The 27879-nt window shown below is 47.3% G+C and overlaps 2 protein-coding genes across 7 annotated transcripts in view; one reads left to right on the top strand and one right to left on the bottom strand.

Annotated features, from left to right (window-relative positions):
* Positions 1 to 27879, bottom strand: part of ASTN2 (astrotactin 2) — a 473842-nt gene that overhangs the window by 246500 nt on the left and 199463 nt on the right. For all 5 annotated transcript variants that reach the window (XR_013539660.1, XM_072984878.2, XM_072984877.2 and 2 more), the window contains exon 5: positions 20476 to 20583. Coding sequence is in view for 4 of the 5 variants with exons in the window: in XM_072984878.2 (XP_072840979.2) it covers positions 20476 to 20583 (108 nt within the window). In the remaining variant the exon portion in view is untranslated. The remainder of the gene's footprint in view (positions 1 to 20475; positions 20584 to 27879) is intronic.
* On the top strand, positions 8143 to 23619 carry LOC144585146 (uncharacterized). 2 transcript variants are annotated; one of them, XR_013539661.1, is made up of 4 exons: positions 8143 to 16552; positions 16877 to 16965; positions 17112 to 17178; positions 17433 to 23619. XR_013539661.1 is itself a non-coding variant. In XM_078382762.1 (4 exons), exons 1-4 carry the CDS (start codon positions 16495 to 16497, stop codon positions 17444 to 17446), a joined length of 228 nt encoding a protein of 75 aa, XP_078238888.1. In that variant the 5' UTR covers positions 15808 to 16494; the 3' UTR covers positions 17447 to 19119. The 2 variants fall into 2 exon arrangements, 1 of the variants encoding a protein (XP_078238888.1); XM_078382762.1 differs by having other exon boundaries at positions 15808 to 16552; positions 17433 to 19119.

Genomic DNA, 27879 nt, shown 5'->3' with positions numbered 1-27879 from the left:
AAAAAAAAAAAAACACTCCTTAAACACCTTGCTTACCTTGAAAACTCTGACAGAGTTACTGTGATGATGAACAGCCACTCACAGCTTTGTTATCGTCTGCTTTTTAAGCAAATATCTCCTGACCGTCATTTTTGATGCTTTCTTTAGACAGTTCAAGCCATTTGCAGCACAGGCATTATGCACGACAACGATGCACCGAAACAATCACCAGGAGATGAAGGGCTTAAATGTGAGCCCTTTCGAAAAAACACTGGGGGCAGAGGGATGCTTTAAGAGCCGATAGGAACGAAACCAAGTGTGACAGATATCCGAGGGCATCCGTATTTATTTTAAAGATGTGAAACTCGCAGGAATTCAGTTCTTATCCCAGAGGCTTAAAAACTAGCAGGGAGTGGGCCAAAGCAGGAGATGGGACCAGCATTAGTGGATTTGTTGAAGCCTCCGGTGAGGAGCAGTGTTTTGCGTCTCTGACGTCAGGTGCCAGAAAAACATCTGGACAGGAGTTTGCAAGCACAGCAGAATTTAAATGGACGGGAAAAGTTAATACCTTCAGGCTATGCTTGTATTAGGGAAGCAACAGCTACCAAAAATGCTGTACAGGAGAAGCCATGAGCTCCGGAGAAGTGTTGGAGGGAGAAGGGGAGAGTCATAAAGAGGAGGAGGAACTGCCCAGGGTCCTATTTCGAAGAAGAGACCTCTCTCTCTCTCTCTCTCTCTCTCTTCCCATTCTTCACACCACTCCCTGTCCAATTATCTGCCACTTCATTAGCCCAGAATTATGAAACAAAATTTTCTTCCCCTGTCTGGTCACTCAAGACTTGTCAAGGGGTGTCCTGCTGATTTTTGACTTCGCTCTTAGGGCACCCTGGCACCAATTAGCGCACCAATTAGATTTCCGGAAGATCTGGAAGCCTGGGAGTAGAGGAGTGGAAAGTTTTGCTGTTGTTTCTCTTTACAAAATCTCCCCCCCCCCATCATCACTCTCCCTGCTTGATGATTTGTTCCCTTGTTGGTCCTTCACACCTATTGTCATGGAGGTGAGGTGAACAAGAGAGCCCACCTGTAAATCACTGTGGGGGGGGAGACACCCCAAGTACACTGACACTCTGCATAACAATAGAGCTGTAAATCAACTCCATAGGTACCCAGTTGGGAAATCAGCCAACCAAAACTTAAAGAACTTTAATTTAAAAAAAAAAAAAACACAGCTCAAATTCAGTTAACTAGAGACAGATGTCGGTGCTAAAATGAGCAGCAACCAGATTCTTCTCCTGGCCCTGTAGGAAAGCAGGGGATTATTTAGTACACCTCTAGAAAATGGCAGGGATGCGGAGATTTGCCTTGACTGAAAAATGCTAAAATAAATTACAGCATTTAAAAAAAAATACTGCAGAGCCATGAACCTCTCTCCCTTAGGGGAGACTGAAGTCAATTACGCAACGTTCCAACATACGGCGGCCTGAACGTTACACCAAATTTGGAAGTGGGCAAGGGGGGGGGCAGGGGATATAGCCATATCCAAAAACGCAAGGATGTAAGCAGGAACAGTGGCTCTTGTTCACATACCTATCCAGCCTCCTCCAGGAAGCTTAAAATGGAGCTGGGTTCGTTCATGGAGCCTGGGAATGCCATGCCAGTCAAGCAAGCTCTCTGCCTGCTAATTATCCCTCGCTATGTGCCGACACGGGCTCATTAATGCGACACCATGACACCATGTTTCTAAAGGGCCCTGCCACTTCCTCAGTGCTAAAAAGCCAAACCAAACCGAGGAACACACAGAATTTATTCAACAGTAATTGCGGATTAAAACCATGGCAGATTTGTTTTGATTCCTCCTTTAAAAAGGGAGAGGGGAGAAGAAGAGAGGACGAGGGGGGCTTTGGATACACCAGATATTTTGGACTTCAGCTTCCAGAAGACTATGGGAGCATGTTCAAGGCAATGGATTATGGGAGCTGTAGTCCAAAGCATCCAAATATATATATCCCCCACTGTATGTCTACTTCACACTCTCCCGGACTCATGTCTGAAAGGCTCCCCTCGTCTTACACACTGGGGACTTCACCACCCTCAGTTTCATAACAGTATTGCCTCCCGATGCTCCATCACTTGCCAAAGTAGCCATCATCTTGCATTCTTAACCCTTCTTTAGTAGCAACATGGACCCATGACCTCATGGCTCCTTCTTCCACCTTAATTACATTGATGAAATGGACAACATTTTAGCCGATGAGGAATATATTCACATATGGTTATATTGCCAGTCTCGAGTTGTCATTGTTGTCATTGTCGTCGTCGTCCTCATTTAATCTGAAGTATAGACACACTGCACTAAGTTCTGATTTGCATGTCTCTTTGTTTCAGGAAAATGATGTAGCCCTCCCAGGGGCCCATGACTGTTGGAATTGGAGCCAAAAGGATGGATAGCCACACACACACACACACACTCTATCTTTGCCATATACGCAGATGTTCTAACAGACAAGGGGATACCACTTCCTCTACACTAATGATTCCAAACCTTGGGTTCCCCAGATGCTCTTGGACTAAAACCTTCACCACTAGCTGTTCTGGACAGGATTTCCTGGGAGTAGCAGTCCAAGAACATCTGGGGACTCCAGGTTGGGGAAAAACAGAAAATTCTTCAACATTGAGAACAGAAAGTCTCTGATTTCCCAGCACCTGAGGGTCAGAATTACCCACCTTGAAGAGTATATAGACTGGGGAGATGGAAATGACAGGTTATACAGAGAATCCCAATAGAGGCTCTGCATATCTGCTCCAGACAGTCTACAGTGGACCCTCGATTTACAGAATTAATCCGTATTGGAACGGTGGCTGCAGGTCGAAAAGTCTGTAGGTCAAGGCTCCATTGACCTACAATGCATTGAAAACCGATTAATCCGTAACCGGCCGTTTTTGTTCCATTTTTCCCCCCCGGTCTGTAGGTCGATTCTCTGGCTGCAAGTCGAACCTAAATTCTGCGGCCAGAGAAGTCTGTAACTCGAAAAGTCTGTAAGTGGAGCCGTCTGTAAGTCGAGGGTCCACTGTATTAGGACGTGAACTCTTAGAATCATAGAATAGTGAAGTTGGAAGGGGCCTACGAGGCCTTCAAGTCCAATCCCCTGCTTGATGTGGGAATACAAATCATAGCAGATCTGCCAGGTGGTTGTCTAAGTTTCTCTTGAAGGCCTCCGGTGTTGGAGCGCTCATCGCCTCTCGAGGTCATGGGTTCCACTGTCATACTGCTCTAACAGTTAGGAAGTTGTTCCTGATAGTCAACCGAAATCTGGCTTCCCGTAACTTGAATACATTGTTATGTGTCCTGCGCTCTGGGATGACTGAGAACAGATCCTGCCCCTCCTCTGTATGACAGCCTTTCAAAGGAGGCAGGGAAGACTGAAAGCTGCCTTGTCTCGAAGTGCACAGATATAGTTGAAACAACTTGAATGTCACAATTCCTTTAGTTCTTACAACAGATTCTCCCAGCAATTCACAAGAGTCTTCCTTCTATTTACCTGCTGACCTGCCTTCTCATCTTCAGATACTCGTACCAATTGCTCCCTCCAAGCTCTACACTTGATCACATTACACCGTCAAGGACAAACTTTTCATAAAGTTAGAAGTGAACCCATAAATTGAGTATGTCAGTCGGCAAGAAGAAAACTCTCCCTGGGCTTTAACTAAATCTCAGACACTCTCCTGGCTTCCTCTAAGAAATAAATCAGAAAGGAAGTCCTGCAGATGAATAAACATCAATCCATACTTGCTTACAGTTTTAGCTGTTTGCATATTGCGGAGTTCACATTCTGTCTTAAAAATCTCCCGCTACAGCTGAAATCACTGGTCTTTTGTCCCCTTCTTTCTAAGGCCTCTGATATATAAACATCCACGTATGTATTTCCTACATAACATAACAAATAAACAGCCACATCAAAAAGGCTAAAGTCAGTATACAAAGAGTGGGGGGGAGGAATTAGGCAAGGCCAAGTCCGATTTTCCGCTAATAAAGTACAGTTTATTAAGCCAAGATCATCTCCACTAATAAAGCATGGTTTATTAAGCTATGATCATTATGTCGGAATTGGCCAGACGCCCTAAAAATACTTAGTGGCTGATCAGCCATATTTAACCAGGCAAACTGCACTGTCAAGTCTCCTGGGTTGGTCTCTTTGAGAGTGTGCTTTGAATCTCCCCCTCTTTGTAACTTTAAACCTTTCTAGAGGAAAGCTGTGAAAAAACAGTAAGAGTAACGTAGTCTGTCTGTCCACAGTGACTCACAGACCCAGATGCCAGCTCTGCCCACATGTCTATTCTGGCTACACAATTACAGGACCTAACAAGGCCACACACAATATCAAAGGCAGCTTCACTTGTTCCTTAGCCAATGGGAGTTATGCCATATTTTGCCAACAATGCCCCTCTGCCCTCTACAGAGGAAAACCAGGACAATCTCTAAGGAAATGGGTCAAATCTGACATCAGAAAACTCAACACACAGAAACATGTCTCTAACCATTTCAATCTACCAGGACACTCTGTGGAAAATCTGAAAGTCACTATTCTAGAATAGAATCATTACAACTCAAGAATACAGGGGGAAACAGCTGAAATCAAATTTATACACACGATGGACACCCACAGAAATGGAATGAATATAAGCCTAGGTTTCTTAAGCCATTACCAAATGTAACACTTGTGCTGCTATCCACTGCCACTCTTATTTTCTTCACTACTACCAAACCCATCTCTCATCACAAGACTCTAAGATAAAAACTGTCTATATACCCTACACTAACATATGTGATTTCTCTGCTATCCTCTTTTATTCTTTCTTTCTCCTCTTGATGTTTCCTGCATTTTCAACCCTCCTCCCACTCCCCCCCCCCTTTTTCTCTTCTCTTTCTTCCCCCCACAATTGCCTCTGCTCAGACCTGGTGTCTGTTTTCTGGCTTATTGGAGTGTTTTTACAACAGGAATGTAAAACAAACATAGATCTAATTACTGCATGTAACCAATGAACACTTAGACTGTGAAACTGATATTCCATATACATTTCATTCCACTCTGTCTCTTAGTGTCTGACGAAGTGGATGTGTCCACAAAAGCTTACATTAAAATATAATGATTAGTCTTTAAGGCACCACTTCTTTTTGTCTTGTCTTGTTTTGTTTTGCTTTTGTTTCCTTGGATTTCACCTGATATACTTGCACATACTAACACTGCTTCCTTTTCCAAAACTACCCACAGAAAATACACCTCTCAGATGGCCCCTGTTGCTTATAGAGAGGAAGTGAATTCTACCTGAATCAATACTGCTGGCATAATAGCCTCCATCTTTTTTTCCTTCATTTGGAAATTTTAACGCAGACTTAGGTTGAGAAAGTACATAAATATTCGTATCTGCAGAACCAAGGGGACGGTTTGTTGGAAGGGGGAAAGAAGCCAGGCAGATGCCTCCCTTCTCTGAAACCCAATCATCTATCGCAGATGGTAATTCTCAATAGGGTCAAATGAACCAGCAAAATCTTTGACTTAAGCAGCAGGAAGTGTCAACTCCCACAACTGCACAGTCGGAATGTTCCATTTAGCCCAAAGATCCCTTGAAGTCTTTCTGCTAATCTGCCCCTAATACCCGGAGTCTCAAGCTGGTTACAGACTTCGGGAGTTTTAATGCCTGATGCATTAAAATAAATATGCTTTTCTGTAGGAACTATGTTTCAAATATTGATCTCTTCCTCCCTTAAGAGCTCCTGTGTGTGTGTGCGTGTGTGTGTGTGTAAATGCAGTACAGTGGCAAATCTTGTTTGAAAATCGGTTCCCTGCTGTTTAAAGAGAAAGAATTATGCGCGCAAACCCAGTGAAGGGTCCGGTGGCAAACGAAGGCACCACATACAGGTATTTATTATTTCTTGCCCTTCGACAGACCCGCAATCTTGCTATTTTGCAGCAACAAAAGAGGGAGAAGGAAGACCAGGAGGTACCATTCAGGCTGAAGAAACAAATATGCAAAGCTAGTGAGAAACTGAGACGAGTTAAGAGAATAAGCTTTGGAGGATTAATAAATCGCAATGTTTGTCTCAGCCCGACGGGGTGGTTTCGGTGGCCACAAGCGTAATCTCTGAGCACACAATGGCTAAAGAAACGGCGCACATTTTAGAGGCACGTGGTGCCATGTGGAGAGAGGGAGCGGATTTTAAACAACAAAGCAAACACACGAGGAAACAAAGCAAATGAATGAGGACTGCAGAAAGGATGAGGATACAAAATCCGAAGGTCCCAAGGAGAAGGCTCCAGTTTAAGATAAATGGGAGTGACGAGGATGAAACCAAACTAAGACTGCCATGGCTCACGCACGGGGCAATTATTATTATTATTATTATTATTATTATTATTATTATTATTATTATTATTATTATTATTATTATTATTATTATTATTATTATTATTATTATTATTATTATTATTATTATTATTATTATTATTATTACTGTCGAAAACAAACAAACATCGCCATGTCCTAATCTCAGTTCACCCCACAAGCCCTAAAAATCGGCCAGACAAGCAGATACAGGATGCACACAGGTCAATGCAGAGAATTCGACCGGGCGAAGATCTTCCGGGGAAGACCTCCAAGCAGAGCCCGTGCACTTGGTAGAAGCTCTTGCTGGGATCACGCCGAGCTCAGCCTAGTTTGTCTGTCTTTTGGAACTGGTTGACTGGCGTCCAATTAAAATTGGTGCTAAAATCCTTTGCAGAGCCTTTTAACTAAGGAGTGCAGCTTTGGTGGGAGAACGTTCCACAAAATCTTGACTTCTTACAGATCTTCCCCACCATCATCTCTTGTTCCGAAGCTTAACCCAAGTGACACTCCAGCAAGTCACACCTGTTTGGCGGCACCGTTTTTTTTGATTCATTATTGAGGCATTTGTCACATGAGACGCCCTCCTCTTTGTTATCGGAGAGAAGCACAAGTAAATTAAATTAGGAATGCCAGAAAACAATGACGAAGACAATGTATTTAAGCAATAATTAAAGATATGGAATCTGATAGACCAATGTCAATACTAAGCATTCCAGACCAAAGGAAAAGGCTCCACGCCTCATAAATGTGCGGGCTTGGCAGCATCAAACCTGGATTGAATATACGTATCAGGGCATTTTGCTCACTTCCCAATTTGTACCAATGGATGAAACATAAAATCTTTTTTAAAAGGGGATTTTAAAAAAAGAGAGCTAACGATATGCAGGCTCATGCAGGCATGGAAAAAGAAATAATTCTGCCCCTTTCAATGTTGAGGATTCCACTAAAATCCAAACCAATGCCATGAAAATTTGGCCTCAAGAAACGAGCCCTCGGGTCTAACCTAACTTTCTGATTTCATTCCTTTACCCCCTTCATGCACCTAAAAGCTTATGATAAAGGGAAGGCTGTTTCATCGGAGTGTTGGGAAAACTCATAAGGTATTTATTACATGTTATCATTTAAAACGTTAAGAAATGGCAGCACCATCTCCCAATTCCCAAGGGGGAGGGGTAAATCTGTTCAATTAATCAACTCAGAAATGAAGTCCTCCAAGTGACTGAAAAGGTGACCCTCGCTAAATACGACAGATGGACCAAGACTAAACACACAGGATGGATGCGAGAGGGAAAGGATTTAAATATTAAAATATCATGCAAAACATTTTAGCAAAGACTTACCCCCACCATTTCCCTACTACTACTACTACTACTACTACTACTACTACTACTACTACTACTACTACTACTACTACTAATAATAATAATAATAATAATAATAATAATAATAATAATGATAATAAACAAAACAAAACAAAACAAAACAAAACAAAACAAAACAAAACAAAACAAAACAAAACAAAACAAAACAAAACAACAACAACAACAACAACAACAACAACAACAACAACAACAATAACAATAATAATAATAATAATAATAATAATAATAATAATAATAATAATAATAATAATAATAATAATAATAATAATAATAATAATAATAATAATAATAATAATAATGTGCTGTCAGGTCAATTCAGACTTATGGCAACCCTTTTCAGGGTTTTCCAGATAGAGAATACTCGCTGTTCTCTTTTTTGGGTGGAGCATCCTGGGATCGAGAAGCTTGCCCAAGGCCAACCAGGCTGGCTCTACTCATAGGAGGCCCTGAGGGGGGGGATCGAACTCCCAACCTCTGGCTCTGCAGTTAAATACCTAAACCACTGAGCTATCCAGCCAGTTCTCCCCCCCCTTCCAAAACAGTGTGGCAGAGCAACTGTTGTGGGTTCTCCCATGATCATCTCCTTCTCTGAAGGATTGTTCTACACATCTAAGAAATAGATCCAGGAGCAACTGTATTTGAAATCCTAGTGTAACAGGAAGCCATCTTATACTGAGTTAGACATCCATTAGACCCAGCATCATCAGCAATAGTTGACAGGATTATATCCTAGCCCTCCTTTGTAAATCCCTAATGTTCCTTTTTTTTTTTTTTGTCTGCCATCCAAGCGCTGAGACCCAGCTTTGTGTAGCTTGCAACCCCAGATGTGACTGGGCATGTTAACAAGTGGTACAAGCCAGCTATCATCCTCCACCGTCATCTTCTTGGGCTCTGCTGCCCACTAGGGTGTGGGCTTGACTTCTCCTCGCAGACATAAAAGTCCAGCCTGCTTGTTAGAAGAAGAAAAAGGAGAAGAAGAAATGAAGAAAAAACGATGCCACAGCCTCCCTCCCTCCCTGGAATGTATGTTTGTATGTTGCTGCCTTTGTGGATGGAGTTGGGGGAAGCTTGTTACCATTCGTTCGGTGGGCGAGAGTGGAGAACGATTAGCAAAAATTTGTTACCAGCACGCTTCGGAACAAAATTAAATTAAATGTGTTGCTTTGCTGTCAAGATAAGAACCAAGGCGGCGAGATAATTTTTTTTCACTCTCCAACACTCAATTACTTTGGCGAGTCTGTATCAGATACAATAAAATAAATAAATAAATAAATAAATTCCCAGGCCTCCGGGAACAGATGTAAATGTTGTTATCTCTATCACGGTCCAGAGAAACTTAAAAGAGGCTGCTTCTTAGAGGCAGGGCAGTCACTGCTACGCTAAACAAGGGAAGGGGGATGATTACGGGAAGTTCTCTTTGTCTGGATTGAGACTGGGTGGGGGGGGGGAGTTCTGGAACTGCCTTTCCCACCACATCTGGTTGCAGGTGGGGAGGAACGCAAAGGGGAGGCGCTCCTTGCTCGAACGCGTGCCCTGCAAGTTCCATCCGCTCTAGCCAGCACAAACGGTGGCAAGTCAGGGCAGAAGATGCGCTTAAGGACGGCGGAGAATGTCACTTTAGATTAGTGGTTTCCCAGAGTTGGGTAACCCAGATGTTCTTCGGCTGCAACTCTCTGAAATCCCGGCCAGCGCAGCGAGTGGTAAAGGCTTCTGGGAGTTGCAGTCCAAGAACATCTGGGCTACCCAAGCTTAGAGATCATTGCTTTCTATATTCTTTAAATAAGATTCAGAATCGGGAAGGGAAACTTAGAAGTATTGATTTGGGTGAAGCCAACATGGACTGGTTTGTCCATCCAAGGCTTTGAACGCTTCCTTCTTTAAAGTGTTGGTTTAAAAAAACTACCTTTTCAAGCATGTTAGCGTGGAATTAGGGCTGCCGCTCCCCACCCTAATGTTTTTTAATGGTCTTAACACCTAAACGCTGGGCAGGTAATACAAGTTGCTCTCCATGATGAAAACAGTCCCGACGTTTGGGGCAATGCAGACGGAACTCCTGCTCAAGGTTATTTAGTGAAAAAGTGGGGGAGCAGATCCTGTATGAAAGAGGTAAAGGGCAACAGATTTGAAACAAAGATGGAAAGAAGGACGAAGTGAAACGGACAGATTCTCTCACTGACAAATATGTGGCTGGCTTATGGATTTCACTTTCCCACCCATCTCCCATATGAGCTGTTATCACATTACAACTGTTCCCTGAATTCAACTGTCAGGGTGACCATCAACTCCAAGGCTTAAAATCCAGACTGAAAAGCTATTCCATTTGCAGACACATCTATCAACCACATGGAGGATTCTCAAGAGTTGTACACGGCCTCCAGGTCACTTAATTTAGCATGTTTTTTAAGGCCATGCAGTGGTAAAGAACTAGACATGGGGGGCAAAAGAGTCATATTGCATTTTAACACAAGGTGACCTGGTGGTTATTGTTTTAAACTCTAGGCAGCACAGCCCACGGTCAAGGACTGTAGGCCTTGTAGTCTAATCACAACATTGTGAAGTCCTGTTAGATTGCCACTCCTTCACCTTGAATTTGAAGGAGATGAAAATGTAGTGTAACCAATTGTTAAAAAAAAAAAGAGAGACTATATTCAGAAGGAAGAATTCCACACCGTCACCAGAGGAAGTATGTTTTCCTGCAGAATTAACCATCAGAAAACCATTGTGACAACCCACACAGTCATAATATGTAATCAATTATTTCTTTCCTGTACGGTACAGAGGGCTCTAGGGCCACCTTTTTTAATCAAAAGCAGGTAGAGAGAGAGAGAGAGAGCTGAGGGGGAAGATATGACAGCGGACACCCTGACTCAGAGGTACATGTTATTGCCTTATCAAGTCATCTGGAGACTCAGAGAGGAAAGAACGGGGGAGAGTCTTATCCATTCCAGACGGCTGCTCGTCCTGCTTTAAGCAAGGATGTTACACAGAGATAGCAGTCTAGCATCTGGCTCTCTTCAACAGGTACTACCCGTATCCCGACGCCTCCTGCATAGGCTCTCTTCTTCTGCACTGGGGTCTCTCCTAGGTGGGTGATGAAATTCCACTAAGGACCTTAACGTTCACGTCTCTCTGTTGAATTCTGTTCATCCCAGGAACAGACTCCTCTGCCATGACCTACGGCGGTCCTTGGGATCTGCTGAGGATGCTCTTCTGAAGGGACCATCTGCTTTTCCTACCCCCCACCCATCTGGCCGTTAGATGGTAAACTGAAGATGGTGCACTTCTATCATTCATAATCAGCGCAAGAATGCAGGGTTAAAAAGAGGGGCATTGACGTTCTCAGGCAGCTATGCCTCACCACAGTCACGTGATAATTGTGGGAACGTTTTTTATGACCACTGGCCCATGTCACATCACATATGATTTATGGGAAGACACAGATTAAGAGTGAAGGGGAACGCTCTCTCTCGCTCTTCTCTCTCCACACACAGAGAGGGACTATGTATACATGCAAACATACATATGGAATCCGTAGAAGAACGGGACGGTCCGAATGGGTAAGATCATCAACCACACAGATGGGTAACAAGAAGCATCTCCTACCCCCCCGTGAAGCTCCCACTTTGAAACGCTCCCAGGCAACGAAAGCTTCTGACAAAAGTGTTCTGGATTATACGTGATTTCATTGCATATGGCAGTGCTGAGAATGTGAGCCGTCAAGTTCTTGGATTCTTTGTTCGGTTGCCTGTTCTATAGAGGAGAATCAAAACTATGGGTCATGGGCCTGTAGGTTACACTGCTCATCAGATGGCGCAGACTATACAGTGTTGCCTCGCTTAACGAGTGCACCGTTTAACGACGAATCCGCATAGCGATGCGGATTTTGGGATCGTTTTTACGATCGCATTGCGATGTTTTCTATGGCTGAAAATCACATTGCAATGATCAGTAAGCGTTTCGCTTACCAATCTTCGCATTGTGATGTTTTTTTTAAACAGCTGATCAGCAGTTCCAAAATGGCCGCCGGGTGCCCAAAATGGCCGCCGAAAGTGTTTTCGCGCCCTGCCCTTGCTTACCGAGAGCGCGAAAATGGCGGCACTATGGAGGAACTTCGCTGAACGGTGAGTTTGGGAGCCATAGGAACGCATTAAACTAAGTTTAATGTGTTCCTATGGCTTTTTCCGTCCCGTTTAGCGATGTTTCTGCATAGCGACGATTAATCCGGAACGGATTAACGTCGCTATGCGGGCACCACTGTACTCTGCAAATGCTCATGCTTATATAGCCGTCATCAGTCACGTCACCGCTTTCACTTCAACGGACTAACTGAAGTTTAAAACAAAAAACATGTTTGGCCTCTATAGGCAGCTGAGAAGACAGACTCGTGGGGGAAATGGTTCAGCTAGGAGCCTGGATAAGGCTGGCTCTACCATTAGAAACAGTGAGGGAGCCTCCTTAGTGAGCAGGTGCTGGAAGATTGAGAGCAGCAGTTATGATCCTGCCAGACAAGAGCGGCTTGCCCGATGCCGCACCATCTATTCTGTTGCCCCCAGACACAATGGAAGCGAGTGTCCCGTCACCACCACAGGGGACGTGAGATGCAACGGCCTTAAATCAACTTCTGTACGTGGAGCAGGAGGTCCATCTTCTCTACTGCCTCCAGAAGCAAAATGACTTGGCCCGAGGGTCACTGGGTTCCAGGAATTCTCCAGGCACCTTTCTTGCTTAGACCAACCTTGAAATGCTAGCGGTTCAAGTTGGGACCTTCTTCAGACAAAGCGTGGGCTCTCACCATGGTGCACCAGCCTCTTCTTGGTTAAGACAGATTGTTTTTTTTTCTTTTAAAAGCTAAGACAAGTTCATGGACATAGCTACCACTTAAGGTAGGATCCATGTAAGGTGGATCATCTGCCCAATGCATCATCTACCCAACCCATCATCTCCCCATGCTTGTGTGAGTGACAGGATGGCTGACGGAGTTGGTGGATAGCCATGGGGACAACAAAGACAACAAAGAGGGGGGTGAAGTACACACACGTGTGTGTGTGTGTGTGTGTGTGTGTGTGTGTGCACGCGCTTGTTCTCTACCATTCTGCCTCTCTTTTGCTGTCCTCTAAAATCCGGAGTGTCTGTTGCCTCCAAGGGCAGGAGGGGATCAAAAGGAATTTTCCGTGTTTGTGTAACTGATTCTGAATACCCCAATTTTCCCTTATAAGGACCCTTGTTTTAAACACCACCTACAGAAGCAAATCAAAGTTCATGTCTGTATTTGCCAAACACTCCATGGAATAATCTACAAGCAGGAGAAAGAGACACAAACAGCAGCTATTTTTTTAAAAAAAGCTAATAATTGGGCCTCCTTAATTTGTAATACTATATTACAGTACATCAAAGGAAGAATCAGGCACCTGTAGTCAAGGTGATGGTGTCCCTGACCTTTAAAAAAAACAGCTGAAAATATATATTGTGGGAAATCCGTTGCAAAAATCTGAAGAATAAGCGAACCTCCTTATCTGAGCAAGGCAGAGCATAAAATGTATCACTGGACAAAAGGAACTTAACTCCCCATGGTCTTAATTAGGATATGATGGGATGGCAGTGCCAGTTTATAAGGCAATAATAAGGCTCCCCAGAGACCACAGAGACGTCTTGGTTCAGTGTGTTAAACCAACAAGCAACACTTCCAGATTATGGAGGAGAAAACAGACATGGTGTGGGGGGGGGGGTACAGAAGGATGCAACAACATCCGGGTGTTCAGTGACACCGGCTCTTTTTGTACTGGGGGAAATGTAACACTTACTGACATGGGTTGATTGTAAACCTAAGTACAGTAGTCCTTCTGAGGCTGAGTTATGAGTTGACACTTCTGCAAATCCCATTTGCATTGTGTTTCTTAACCTCAGGCAATGAAACCGGAATCCCTGTGCTTTGCATCGATAATGTCCTGCCCAATCCAGAACAGGAGACAGAACAGCTTCAGATGAAGAAAGCTCTTGGTTGACCAGGCAACACAGCATGAAAGAAGCTGAACGTGATTAAAAGACCCATCAGAGCATCTCACTCCCATCCAATGGGCCATTTTCTCTCTTCAGGAACCATCCTCTATCCTGTGCCAATAATGTATGAAGCACTAAACTACGAGCAATACACCCGAGGCCATCATACTCCAAATGACAATGGTACAGGGTCCTCTCCCCTTCACAGATTGCTGCCTTGTCCTGGCAAAGGGGCTTGAGTAATTCAGAGAAGACTCTTGAGAGTCCCCTGGACTGCAAGGAGAACAAACCTCTCCATTCTGAAGGAAATCAAGCCTGGGTGCTGACAGATCCTGAAGCTGAGGCTCCAATACTTTGGCCATCTCATGAGAAGAGACCCTGATGTTGGGAAAGTGTGAAGGCAGGAGGAGACGGGGACGACAGAGGACAAGATGGCTGGACAGTGTCATCGAAGCGATCGACATGAATTTGACCAAACTCTGGGGGCAGTGGAAGACAGGAGGGCCTGGCGTGCTGTGGTCCATGGGGTCACGAAGAATCAGACACAACTTAACAACTAAACAACAACAACAAGCTGCTCAAACAGGGTTTGGTGAGGAATCCACGGAGCTGCCCCTCGGCTTTTGAACTCTGATCGAGCAGGGCGGCTGGGATGCTGTTGCAACAAGTGCTTGTGTGTCAAAATGGACAGCGACACCCCAGTAGTCCTCAAATTGTCATTTCTCTGGCAAGGGGTCAGTGGGCGGGTGATCCTCTTGGCCAGTGGCCAAAACCAGAAAGGGGTGAGCCATCTAGGTGTGTCTGGTATTCTCTCCCTCAGCTGCCTCCTGCCTCTGAGGACCCTCTCGGCAGTTCCTCAAAGCGAAGCATGGATACCTGCTCCACCCCTTAATCTCAGGCGGCAGCATGCCTTGGGTCAGCACCTCGGCCACCCTCCTCCATCCCAGGTGCAGAAGCCCGAGAGCAGCCAGGTGGGCACAGCCAGGGGCGGGGCTTAAGTGAAGGCCCGCCCACCCTGCGGCTGAAGCTTCCACCGTTGCTAAGGCAACCAAAGATGCTCCCACCAGATGTCCCGCCTACAGTTCTACAGACTGACAGTTGAACCGCCACTCCGGCCACGCTGCTTTCGTGGGTCCAGGTCCCTTCCCCAGCTCCTCCTCTCGTGGCTCATCTTTGTCTCCTCTTTCGTGCTCCTTTCCCTGGTCCATCTTCTTCCTCCTCCTCTTCTTCTACCTCATCGCCCCTCCTCTTTGCTCTCCTTTCCCCTGGTCCTTCTTCTTCTTCCTCCTCCTCCTCCTCCTCCTCCTCTTCATCCTCCTCGCCCCCTCCTCTTTGCTCTCCTTTCCCCTGGTCCTTCTTCTTCTTCCTCCTCCTCCTCCTCCTCCTCTTCCTCTTCCTCCTCCTCGCCCCCTCCTCTTTGCTCTCCTTTCCCCTGGTCCTTCTTCTTCTTCCTCCTCCTCCTCCTCCTCCTCCTCCTCCTCCTCCTCCTCCTCGCCCCCTGCTCTCCCGATGGCGTGCTGGGGGGTGGTGTGGAACCTGCCGCCCGCCCCGGCCGAGGTGATGGAGAGGAAGGCCCAGGAGATGCTGGCAGCGGCGAAAGAGGCGGCCGCCCAGGGACAGCCGGTCCCTTACGTGTTGCTGGCGGGACCCTGGAGGGACCGCGCTCTGCTGCTCCGGCGGCTGTTGGTACCGGCGACCGTGGCCGTGACCTTGGCCTTCACTTTGGTGGTTGCCCAGGTGGCCGGAGTGGGGCTGGGGGACACGGCGCTCCTGCTGGGCGTAGTGGTGGGCTTCTGGGCGCTGGTGGAGGACTGGCGAGGGTTCCCCTATGAGCCCTCGCCACCCCCGTGCCTCTTCCGGCCCCGCGTCCCCCTCCGGCTCAGCCGCCCACGGCCTGTAACCCTCCCGCCTCTTCACACCACAGCCTCCCGCATCTCTTGGAGGCCCCCCCATCCGGAGAGGTAAGAAAGGGCATGCTGCCTTGAACCCCCCCCCCCCCAACAAAGCAATGTCCCCCTCCAGCCTCTTGGCCCCTGAGAGAGGCCAGAAGCACTGGTCTCATGCAAGGACCCCCTCAGCCTGGGCTCCCTGGGGGCCCCCAAAGTGCCCCTTCCTGCTGAATTCCTGCCCCCCACGTCTCTCCAGGGGGAGGGCAGAGCCAGGGTTGAGCCTGGAGAAGGAGCACCAAGGGGGTGTGAGGGGGAGGATGTGATGGTGGGAGGGGCCCCTCTTTCTGGCCGGTGCCCCCCACCCTCTGAAGCCCCACCAGCCTTCTCCACAAAGGGCCATGAGGGGTGGCTGTGGATGGGGGGGGCGGAGACAGAAGAACCTGGGTGGGGGCCATAGGGCTCCTGGGCTCCTCTCTGATTTGACCTGATTTTTTTTTCAGGGGGGGGGCTCCTGATCACTGAGAATGCCTTTTTCCCCCTCTGTAGGGCAAGGCAACCTTTCGTCCTGGCCAGTCCACCTCGTCGGGTCCCTGCCCTCCGCCTCTCTCCTGCCTGTCATCGTCCTCGCCTTATGTCCTCCAACCCCTTCTCTCCCAACCGGCTGCATCCTGTCCCCATCTCACCTGCCCCCTTTTATTCTGCTCTCTTCTCTCCTGGCCCTTTCTGTCCTCCTGCCCTTCCAAATCCCCTCCCCATGCCTCCTGTCCCCTTTCCTCCTCCCCCTACAATTCCTCCCCGGGTGTCTTCCACCCTAAACCCTCCTGGCCCCAACCCTCCTCCCTCCCTGTCCCGGAAGCGGAAGCATGGCGAAGATGACGACAGGACCGCGCCTTCCGTCGCCCGCCAGAAGATCCAGCCCAGGTGAGGGCGGTCGATCGGTCTGAGGGAGACCTGTGGCCGAGGTGGAAGGGTAGCAGACCAGGGACACACACACCCCCAGCATTTCTTCCTAGCATCTCCTCCTTCTCTGTGGAGGGAGAGGGTGGCTGTGTCCTATCAAGGTCAGCCCCCTGTGGCCAAGGTGTCAGTGGTCAGGGATGATGGGCACTGTAGTCCATCTGCCAGTGCCCCTGCAGAGGTCCCATGGCTGAACGACGGGTCTTCCCCCACCACAGGAACAAATCCTGCCGGACCCGTCTCGCGACTGATCTCCTAACACACACACACACCCTTCTCATTCTGCAGGAAAAGGAAAAGGAAGGCCAAAGGACAGCGGTTGGGTTCATCATCCTTTCCTTTCGGTGGATCAAAACGGGCAGCCTCGGCTCTTCCAGGTACGGCCTTGGGCAGGGGGGCTGGGGTCAGGGTTAGGGTCTCCATCCACTCGGCCCCTTCCCAGGGACCAACCCCAGGAGGTTCGTCAGTTTGCTGGTTCGTTTGTTTCCGCTGGTAGACCTGGGTCCCTTCTTTCTTTCCGTAGGAGCTGTGCCAGCCAATGGATGGGAGGAACCAATGGATTGCACACCGGCACCATAGAAAATCAAGAGGTGTGTAGATGCAGGTCAGGAAGGCGAGGGCTGCGGAGGGCTGCTCCCCATCGGAGCGGGGGGGGCACAGGGAGCTGTGCCCTCCACCCCGGCCCCCTTCCAGAGGAGAAAGTGGGGCAGGGTGGGTGGGTCGGGGAGGGGAGAGCAAGGCCAGCCGAGCAGAGGGGGAGGCCGGGTCTCCCCACAGAAAGCAGAGCAGGTGGGGGCTCAGCCGCTTCCCCAGGACCCTCACGGACTCCCCTTTTCTCTTCCAGAACTCCCAAGATGATGATGAAGAAGAAGAAGAAGAAGAAGAAGAATCCGGCGACATCCCTTCCTTTCCTTTTCTGCCCCCCCCCGTTTTCCCCCCTTCTTTTCCATATTATATGAATGTTGAAATGTTTAAAAATCAAATTAGATTTTTTTATCTCTATCTAAGCCCAAGAGCCTGGTTCCTTTTTTCCAAGGGAGGTGGGTAGGTGAGGTTAGTGGGATGGTGGGCGAGAGGGAGCCCACAACCCCCCAGCGGGGGCCTGGGCAGGCAGGCATAGGGTGTCCGGCTCTTGCCCCCTTCGCTCCCCCACCCTCGGCATGAGGATGGGGAGAAAAGAGACCCCCTCCCGGGTGAGTTTGAGGGCGAAGGCAGAGGTGATGGTCACCGGCTGTGTTTTCAAAGGGGACCCGGAGGAAAGCCAGCGAAGGGCATCCGGGAGGGAATTCCCTCCAAGGAAGCAGGGAGTCCGGATGGTGGGAAAGGGAGCCCCGGGAGAAGGAAAGGCTGGGGGGGGGGCTGAAGAAAACACAAGGGCAGCCTGGCTTGACCAAGGCTGCCCACCGGAGGAAATGTTCCTTGGACACCCCCCCGGCTTTCCTATAAAAGGATGGAATCGTGGAGTTTGAAAGGTCTCCTTTGACCTTTCAATCTCCCTGATTCCGTCCTTTTATAGGAAAGCATCATCTCCGGGGGTGGCCACGTGGTGGTGGGGTCTGCCCGGCTGCAGGTGAGGGGTGCCTAGCTCCCCCCCCATCAATGCTCTCCTTGTCTTCCCCCTCCCAGGGACTGGCTGATGGTGCCCCTCCACCGGGAGATCAGCGAAAGCGAGGTCCTTCCTGTGCCTGGGTGCTGGTGGTGGGCAGACGGTCCAGCCCGAAACGGGGCAAGGGGTGAAAGGAAGAAGGTGAAGCTGAGCAACTGGCAGGAACGTTCCAGGAGGAGAAGGAAAAAAGCCCTGAGCTTCGGAGGCCGACTGCGAGGAGGAACAGAAGGCGTGACTCGGTGTCTGAGGGCCAAACAGCCGGGTCTTCGTGCTCCCGGGGGGGGGGGCGCCCGTCCTCCTCCTGCTGTCCCGGGAAGTTCAGTCCTCCTTTTTTCCTGCGGCAGACGAGGCGACCCTGGCCTCTTCTCCGGGAACGCTCTGGGATCACCGTGTTATGAGGGACAGAGCGTGTGTTTGGGGGGGGGTTCCAGAAAGACCAGCCCCCCAGGCCTGAAAAGAAGAAGGTGGAGACTTGCAAAGAGAGACGGGATGGTGAGCCTGAGGCAAATCTGCAGAGGGGAGCAAGACGTGCCTGTTTCCCCGTTTGGAAGGAGCTGCAGGTGGAAGAGGACGTGCAAAATTGGGACTTGTTTCCAGACCAGAAGAGTGGAAGCTGGTTGGCTCAAGCCAAGTCTGTGGCCGATGGACAAAACTGGACACACGGGAAAAGAAGCATTCCCTCCTGCGTGGCCACAGATGGACTCTGACCCCTGCTTGGGACTTCTCTGCCTAGAGTGTGGGCTTCGATCGGCGCTGCAACGTTGCTCCCACCGCTCTGACCGAGAGACAGATCAACTATCGGGGAAGAGTCCTTTATGTGGGAGGGAGTTTGGACAGAAGGGAAGGGTCCTCTGGGTGCCTTCGTTGTTTGCTGCCTTCTGAAAGAAAGCAATAAATGTCACATGAAAAGTGTTATAAACCCAAATGTTCTGTGTAGTGTCTTCTTGTCAGTCGTCGGGCTGGGCTCTCTCTCTCTCTGTCTCTCTCCCTCTCTCTTTCCTCTCCTGGTCCTTCTCTCCAGGATAGAAAAGAAGATAAATCCTCCAACTAACACCTAGAGCTGGAAGGACAGATCCTGGAGCTGAGGCTCCAATCCTTTGGCCTTCTCATGAGAAGAGAAGACTCCATGGAAAAGACCCTGATGTTGGGAAAGTGGGAAGGCAAGAGGAGAAGGGGATGACAGAGGATGAGATGGTAGGACAGGGTCATCGACGCAACCAACATGAAATTGACCTAACTCTGGGAGGCAGTGGAAGACAGGAGGGCCTGGCGTGCTCTGGTCCATGGGGCCACGAAGAGTCAACACGACTTAACAACTAAACAACGACGACACAGGGCCCTCTAGAAAACCTGAACAGTGGTCCCTTTGAGCGACTAGTTGTCTCCAGCAAAGGAGCTTTCTGAGCAGAAATTAGGAGGCTTCCCAATTACTGTTCTCCGCTGCAGCACTAAGTAGAATGATACGTTTCATTTTATTTCTTTATTCTTTAGTCCCTCCCTTACGTTAATTATGTCTTGCACACAGAAAGAGAAAAGATTCATTGCATTCATCATGGAAAATTTTCTCCCAGGAAGACATGAACAGCAAAGATAGCAGAGGGAAAGGGTATGAATGCTCTACTTACCGGGCCGTTAAGAAATATGGCTTTACAGACAGAGACCCATTAGGTCACAGAGAAACAGAAACTGACTAGAAAGACTCCCTGGAGAAGCAGAGAGTGAAAGGGGGAGGAAGCTGAAATTAGTAGTTAGAATATGAACTCTACTGAACCTCAGGATATTATCCCAAGCAACAGCTTTCTAATAGCTGACATCCCACAAAGACACACCATACAAAGAAATGACTTATGATCCCCAATCTCTTTCTTTCTTTCTGGTGGTGAGAACTAAGGCTTAGAGATGCTACTGATTAACATCTTTGCTGCACTTTTTTTTTTCATTTTGCAAAAGAGGCCAATGTGGACCAAGACAAGCAAGGGAGCTTCCCCCGTGCCACCGTCTCTAAAGACTCCCAGATAAGCAGGAGGGTGTAAATGGAAGAGATTTATAAGAGCACAGTGATGGTATTCAGCTATTGCAGACTGAATATCTCTCTCTACATATCTCTCTCTACATTAAGAACAAATAAAGCCAACGCTGGTTCCAAAAGCAAGGAGCTGAAACAATACGAGGTGCGGAGACGGCTTTGGCTCAAAACGAACACCATCTCGGCGACATTGTGCCAAATGATCTAAAACGTCTAAAACGATTTGGGCGCTCCATGACCTGCTCTTTTCCTTACCTTTGCTACGCCGACGGCTCCTGTACTGCTCAGTGTAGAAGGTCAGCTGAGTTTCATCATCTGCTTCCGAGCCGGAGTTGCCTTTGGCACGGCCAAACCCGATCCCACCTGCAGAGAAGGAAACTCAAGAGTGAGTGACAGTTTTCAGAGCAAGAAGGCACCAGGGCGGGGGGGGGGGCGCGTGAGAGAGACCACCTCATCCACAAGCCCGTTCCTGGACCCCCCCCACCTATGTTTAGGTAACCTAAGTCTCTTGCTTGCAGTAATGCTGAAATTTTAAGAGCCAGGTGAACTTAAAAAATGAGAGGGAGGGAGACACAACAAAAAGTACAAGTCCTTATGGCAATTGCTAGGACACATCTCTCTCTCTCTCTCTCTCTCTCTCATCACTTACTTCTGAAAGCGACATGATGTTCTCCAGAGGTTTCACAAAAGCTGAGATATTTTTTTTGTCATATCAAGGCCGCCATAATATTTACTAATTTGGGAAGTCACTATCATTAATAAGTTAATTTTTAAAAGGGGGAGCGAGAGCAATGCTTGTATCCATTTGAATCCACCCATTCCAGGATCATATTCCACAATATGCTATTTCTTTTTGAGGTGTTTAGGCACACCTATGGATACCGTTCCCAATATTTCCCTCATTTAGACACAGATCTATCATTCCTTAGCATTTCTGTCCTCTGCAAAAATGATCTTCCAGAGAACACAAAAACTGAACAAGGCGGCGGGTGGGGGGAAAGTGTTGAAAAAAGTTGGCGGGGTAGGAGGGAAGGAAATTCCGGCCCATGAGAAATAAACCATTAATCTGGTTGGTTGCCAACTCAAGCCTTCTGACAAGGTTCCAGCAAGTTTGCACAGTGATTTGCTGGCAGTCCCCCTCCTGATATTGCCCAGACCACCAACAACCCAGCAAGGAAGCTACTGCTGTGAACTTTGAAGCAACTGTCAAAGCCATGCAGTGGCTATTAATAAAATTATGATTTATCTGAGAATTACGATTCTGGGTGAAATCTGGTTTATGTAACACATGCACACACACCCGTGCACGTCAAGGACTTTGTTTTCAGCAGATGGCATGCATCTTTGGTGTCTGGCTTGCTTCAAGGACTAGAAGGTCTTGTCTGCATCTCAGAACTTAGGATCTACAACTGAAAACCATCTCTAATGATTCTGCTCAGTACTGATTTGTCAGCCACCCCAGGTCCCTTCACTGGGGGAAAGACTGCATGAAATGAATTTATACAAAGCACAGGTGGAAAAGAGATGGCCCGCCAGCTGGGTGACCCTAACTGCCATGCGAGATCAATTCTACTACCGCCTTAGTAAAGGCTGAACACACCTTTGACAGAACGGTAGAAGGGCATTCTATAGTGAAGGACAGACTGATAGATCGATAGACCAAGCCATGAACCTCAAGGAAAGCATAGAGTTGTCTCTTGCCAAGCAGCGATCGAGCGCTTGTGAAAATGGCAAGGAAAGTAAAACAAAAATGCTGGAGGATGAGGAAGCAACCCAAAACCCACAACCTCACGGTGGAACCTTTTAAAAAGCCCTTTGCTGTGCTTGCTTCCACATTCGTAAAAACAACAGCAGCCAATAATATTTAATACGCTAAGTGCATTTACAGACCCATGTTTTAATCAATCTGGTTTTATTTTGAGAGAGACCCACTGCAAAAGCCCTACTACTGAGGGCATCTCCCCTTCACCAGAAAAAAAGTAGACTGTTTACATTTCCAGAAGCAAGGCCACAACGTGAGTTGTTGTGTGCCCCCTGGGAGAGTCATCGCCACAGGACATCACTTAGTGAAGCCCAATCAAGGAAAGCTCTCAAAGAATCAGTTCTGTCTGTAATGGGCCACTGCATCGCCACCAACCCCCAGTTTTATATACAGTGGTGCCTCGCTTAACGACGTTAATTCGTTCCAGCGAAATCGCTGTAGAGCGAAAACGTCGTAAAGCGAAATTTAAAAGCCCATTGAAATGCATTGAAAACTGTTCAATGCGTTCCAATGGGCTGAAAACTCACAGTCCAGCAAAGATCCTCCATAGGGGCGGCCATTTTCCATGCCTGTGCAGCAAGGAATCTGTCCCTAAGCACAGCAGGAGGCCATTTTCTTCAGCCGGTGGCCATTCTGAAACCTGACGATCAGCTGTTTTTGATTGTCGTAAAGCGAAAATCAGTTCCCAAAGCAGGGAACCAATCATTGTTAAACGAAAAAACCCATTGGAATCATCATTTTGGATCGCAAAAGTGATAGCAAAAACCTCACCGTCAAGCGGATTCGCCGTTAAGCAAGGTAATCGTAAAGCGGGGCACGAATGTACATCTCTCCTTGAGGCAACGAATCTACTCGTAGAGCATGAATTTTCCCATCCCTTGTTTTGTCCAGGAAAACAAGGGAAATCCAGAAGACTGAAAATAGCTCCCGTGTTTTAATATTCATCCAAAGCAGCTAATTAGCTGGTGGAAGGCAAGACAATTTGCTGACCAAAGGAGGGTTTAATAGACTGTCCCTCCACCTGTGTGTACACGCACACACGCGCTCTCTCTCTCTCCCCAAAAGGCAAGAAGGGACATGTTTCTACTTGAGTCTGGCCTGTTGCACAGCTGCCTGCCACTTTTCGCCTCTCCGTTTGCGTTGGGTTGCCGCTTGCGTCTCCATGATGGATGGCGCTGACAGCTCAAATTACCCCAGCGGCAAGTCTTCGAGAGCTGGCGACAGGGATATTGCATTTTCTGATTACCTAGAACCTGCACGGGGTTTTAAAACATAAGGCTGGAGCTGGCTGAAGTGTGGCCGACCAAGCTAGGATAGAAACCCATGTTCTCACTCAGTGCAAAGAGTAAAATGGATATTTTGGCTAATTGGAAAATAGGAGAGTTGCTTTCTTTTTTTTTTCTGATGGGTCAGGGGTCTGTGTTTAGGTCTTAGGAAGAGAAGGTGCCATTATCTGTCTTCTAAGATTGAAAAAAAAAAAGGCAGCTTATGGAACTAGGAATTGACAATGCAATAAATATCAACACTTGAGCCTTAGATAATAGTAGGGTTAAGTGGAAGAATAGAGAAAAACACAACACTGGCCCTGCAATGTAAAATGACACGATGCAAGATAAAAAAGTCCGTCCAACACAAAACACACAAGCCTGTCATACACTCCCATGTCTAAGAGTCTGCAGGAAACAAAAAATAAAAAAATAAAACCTGCAGCTGTTACCATAGTTTCTGCCAAAGACCCATCTCAATCAAGGTGTCTCCTTTATAATCCTGTTTGCTGATTTACAAGCTTGTTAATCGACTCTGCATGCCAGCGCTCCACCACAGGCCCCGCCAGGGGCTGAATCCGGGTTTCGGAGAAGCTGCGGAAGAACTGGGAAGAGCATCAATGCACAGAAGGGGCACAAGGGAGGGCAGCGTGACATCCCACACACACACCGGCCAACTTCAAGGGGGGGGTACTTCTCACGGAACGAGGGCACCGCATGGGGAGCAGTGTGTGTGGATACGGCAAAGAGAAGGGAGAAGTGTCATGCAAGGCAGAGTGAATTGATAGCAGGGGTGGGAGAATTGTGCGCCGTCCCCCCCCCCCAAGCCAATAAGAGAGATGGATACTGTGGCCCTACAATATCCACACAGGTGCAGGTTCCCCATCTTTGACTTACTGGGTTTGTGAACACAGCCCGTTTTCACAGCCACAGGCTAAGGCACAAATGACACATTATAGACCATCCATCATTAAAGCTGAAATTGCATTATTATTCAAGAGATGTGACTAAGACAAACTTTCATGTCTGAGAAAGCAGACTTACACAGGAAGAACAAGCTTGTGTCCTGAAGGTTCTCTGTTACCTTTGGAGTCAGGAAGCCTCGTGGTGTTAAGATTTCCTGAATCATTATTAGAGATGGGGGTATATGAATATCCCCGCATAGGTGGCGTTAACAAGGGTCCAGTCATATGGGGCCAGTCAGTCCACTCGCCGATCCACCGCTGACGCGGATGGTGCGATTTTACGAAGGGCTCCGCAGCGCGCAATCCGCTCGCCACACTTCGACCTTGCAGCAATGCTTGTCCTCCCACCTCCTGCCAGGAGTGGCAAGCGGACTGCGCGCCGCGGAGTCATTCATACAACCGTGCAGTCTGCATCGGCAGCGGTTTGGTGAGCGGACCCTCGTTAACACCACCTATGCGGGGATATTCGTATACGAATACCCCCATCTCTAATCGTTACTTTAGTAACCAAACAGCAAATTAATATGACCGGGCAATCATGCTCTCTGCAGTCATGAATGACTGTAGTGTCTGATGGCGGAGAGGTTTGATTTCCCTCTTGTCCACAGCAGCATGCAGAAAAAGCAATGTAAAACTGAGAAAACGGTTAATATTAGAACACGGCCCCACAGTCCTATCTGAAAAACTCAAAAGATAAAGGTGGCAAAGTTAGCAAAAACACTTCTTTTGAATGAAGCATTTGTCTTTCTTTTCTTTTGATTGATACATGAGCAGGAATCCAGATGTGAACAACCTATTGACTTGGCATCTACGATTCTGGAAGGCTGTTTCCCAGACATTCTGCATTTGGAGGCAATATGGACCTTATGGGTGGGGTCCAGAAGGAGAAGGGCATGCAGGGCAAAAAGGCTATTAATGGGGCAACTGTCCTCTATTGTTCTTTGCTTCTACCTCCTCTGTTTTATTTACCTCCCTGATTTTGTTGATCTTCCCCTTTTACTTCTCTCAAATAAAGAACTAGAAAAATAACTGAAAGATAAAGGTTCTTGTGGGGCTTTCAGTTCTAATCTGCAAAATGCCCAGAGTTGGGCTTCTACTAAAGCAACGAGACATGCAGGAACTCAAACAAGGACGGGGAGCTGGAGCGGACAGGAAGAGTAGGAGATTGAAACGGATGTATTAAATGGGAGGAAGCCAATCTCCAACGACATAACCTAAAAGGAGACGACTGGTGGGGTCATAATGATGAGTGAAAAGATGTCTTGTGCAGCTGTGTCATGTCAGAAAAACCTGAAGGTGCAATTGGAAAGGCAAGCGAAAAAGAGGCTGCAAGTCACCCACTGGATAAAAAAAAAATAACCAGAACGTTGGCAGGCCTTGCAGGTACAAAAAATAAATAGAAGAAAGAGTGGATCCAGGGGATAGAAATAATAAGATAGTAGAAGACAAAAGAAAAGAAGGATAAGAATCAGCTCCTGTGGAGCAACCTGGGGGACAGATCCTAAGAGCTGCAAGTAGACAATGGCTGAAACTCAGTAGTGGTGCCTCGCTTAACGATTGCTTCGTTAAACGATGAAACCGCTATACGATGACTGTTTTGCGATGGCTTTTGCGATCACAAAACGATGTTTTAATAGGCAAAATTCACTTTGTGATGATCGGTTCCCTGCTTCGGGAACTGATTCTTCGCATTATGACGATTTTAAAACAGCTGATCGGCGGCTTCAAAATGACCACCCACTGTGTAAAATGGCTCCCCACTGTGTTTTTGGATGGATTCCTCGCTATACAGGGACTGAAAATGGCCGCCCTTATGGAGGATCTTCGCTGGACGGTGAATTTTCAGCCCATTGGAATGCACTGAACGGGTTTTCAATGCATTTCAATGGGTTCTTTATTTTCGTTTAACGAGGATTTCGCTCTACAGCGATTTTGCTTGAATGGATTATCCTCGTTAAGCAAGGCACCACTCTAATGAAGTCACCATGAGAGCAGGCCCATTGAATCAGAGGGGAACTGGTGTGTCAACTCCTCTGTAAGTGACACTGATTCAATGGGGCTACCCTAGTTGTGACTTACTCCTGGACTTCAGCTAATGTGATGTTTAATCAGCAGTGCTTCTGCTGGAGAGTCTCAAGAAAGACAAAAAAAAGAGTTCTTGACAGTAACACATCTACTCTTGACAACCCTGGATAAGAATGAACTAACGGGCCAGCTCAGAATACATCGACTGAGTACATTCAGCTTAAAAGGCTGAAGTTAATACGTTGCAGCATAAGCCTCTGTGAACAAAAATTCCACTCGGATCAATGTGCAGTGTCATCAGAAACTGCCGTATGTCATGTCAGGTCATTGGTCCATCTGGCTCAATAATGGGGGAAAAAATACAGACTAGCAGTCAAGGTTCTCTGGAGCATCAGGCGGGGGTTTTCTGAGTCCCAAGATGGAGGCACCTGTCATCATCATAAAATGGTGTGTCCTACAATTGTTCCGCTTTAGGCATTTGAGATGGGCAGATTCCCCTCACTCTTCTTCTGGAAACAGAAGCAGGAATACAGAGCAGAGGGAGGACGAGGAATGAGAATCAGCCTGGAACACGAGGTCTGTTCCATTTCTTCTGTGCGGAATGAGATCACGCTGCTGTTGTTCAGCGCATATATAAATCAGGAGACGGGAACGATGTCTAAAGCCTTAGACAGGCCACCTCCACCGAGGTTCAAATCCAGAAAGGTCAACAAATCCTTTGTGACTTACACAGGAGAGGGAATGATGCTGGCAACACCACCGCAATGCTTTCTGCATCTTCAACCCCTCCCCAACATAGACACACTCTCTGAAGTGGGAGCTTTTTGTGAATTACAACACAGTGGAGGCCTGGGAAGCCCATTAAGCACAGCCCCAAACGGGTGGTAAATTATTCCCCTTGGCAGCATGATCTATTAATCACTTACTTATTTTAAAAGGGAAGGGAGCTTATTTAACCTTTTTATTTACCTTTGGCAGTCAAGATAAACACCATATTTCAGGGCAGGCTCTTATCCAGCTAACAGCTTTATACTTCTCGCGCTAGAGGCAACGAGCTGCTTTTAACCAAAGTTTTCCTTTGCAATTTGATCTTCCCTTCCTCCTGTTTGTTTGTGCAGGTTTAAAGTGATGTTGGCAAGTGTAAACACCACTATTGAAACCTGCATAACCACATGTGGGTGCTGTGCTGCTTTCTTGTGGGGTTACGTGAGGAATCTAGAAGTGAAAGTTTAAGTTTCCAGTCCAGGGACCCAAATAAACATTAACAACTTGCTTGATTAATTGCAAGGTCTCCTCAACGGCACTTTTTGAGCGTACTGTAAAAGACCAGCACAGACAACTCAACAGCGATGCAACCTATAGTTAGTTAAAAAAAAAGAGAGAGACAAGATGTATGACATATTTGATATTTGTTCCCTAAAGTTGGTCAAGGAGCAAAATAATCAACAGCTATGGCTTGGTCTTTTCTGTATTCTTCTAAATAAGCTTATTTGATATTAGAATATAGGAGTTGGGAGTTAAATTCCTCATTTTATCTCTTAGGGGAACAGCCAGCCTATGTAGCCTTGGGCAAACTGTACTACCCCAAGGGCATTCCCAGAAGAAGGGAGTGGTCAGCCACTTCTGTGTATTGTCTACCTAG

This window comes from Pogona vitticeps, chromosome ZW-PAR (genome assembly GCF_051106095.1).
Source record: "Pogona vitticeps strain Pit_001003342236 chromosome ZW-PAR, PviZW2.1, whole genome shotgun sequence".
NCBI lineage: Eukaryota > Metazoa > Chordata > Lepidosauria > Squamata > Agamidae > Pogona > Pogona vitticeps.
The sequence above is the reverse complement of the archived record's forward strand: the minus strand, read 5'-3'. Positions and strand labels throughout refer to the sequence as shown.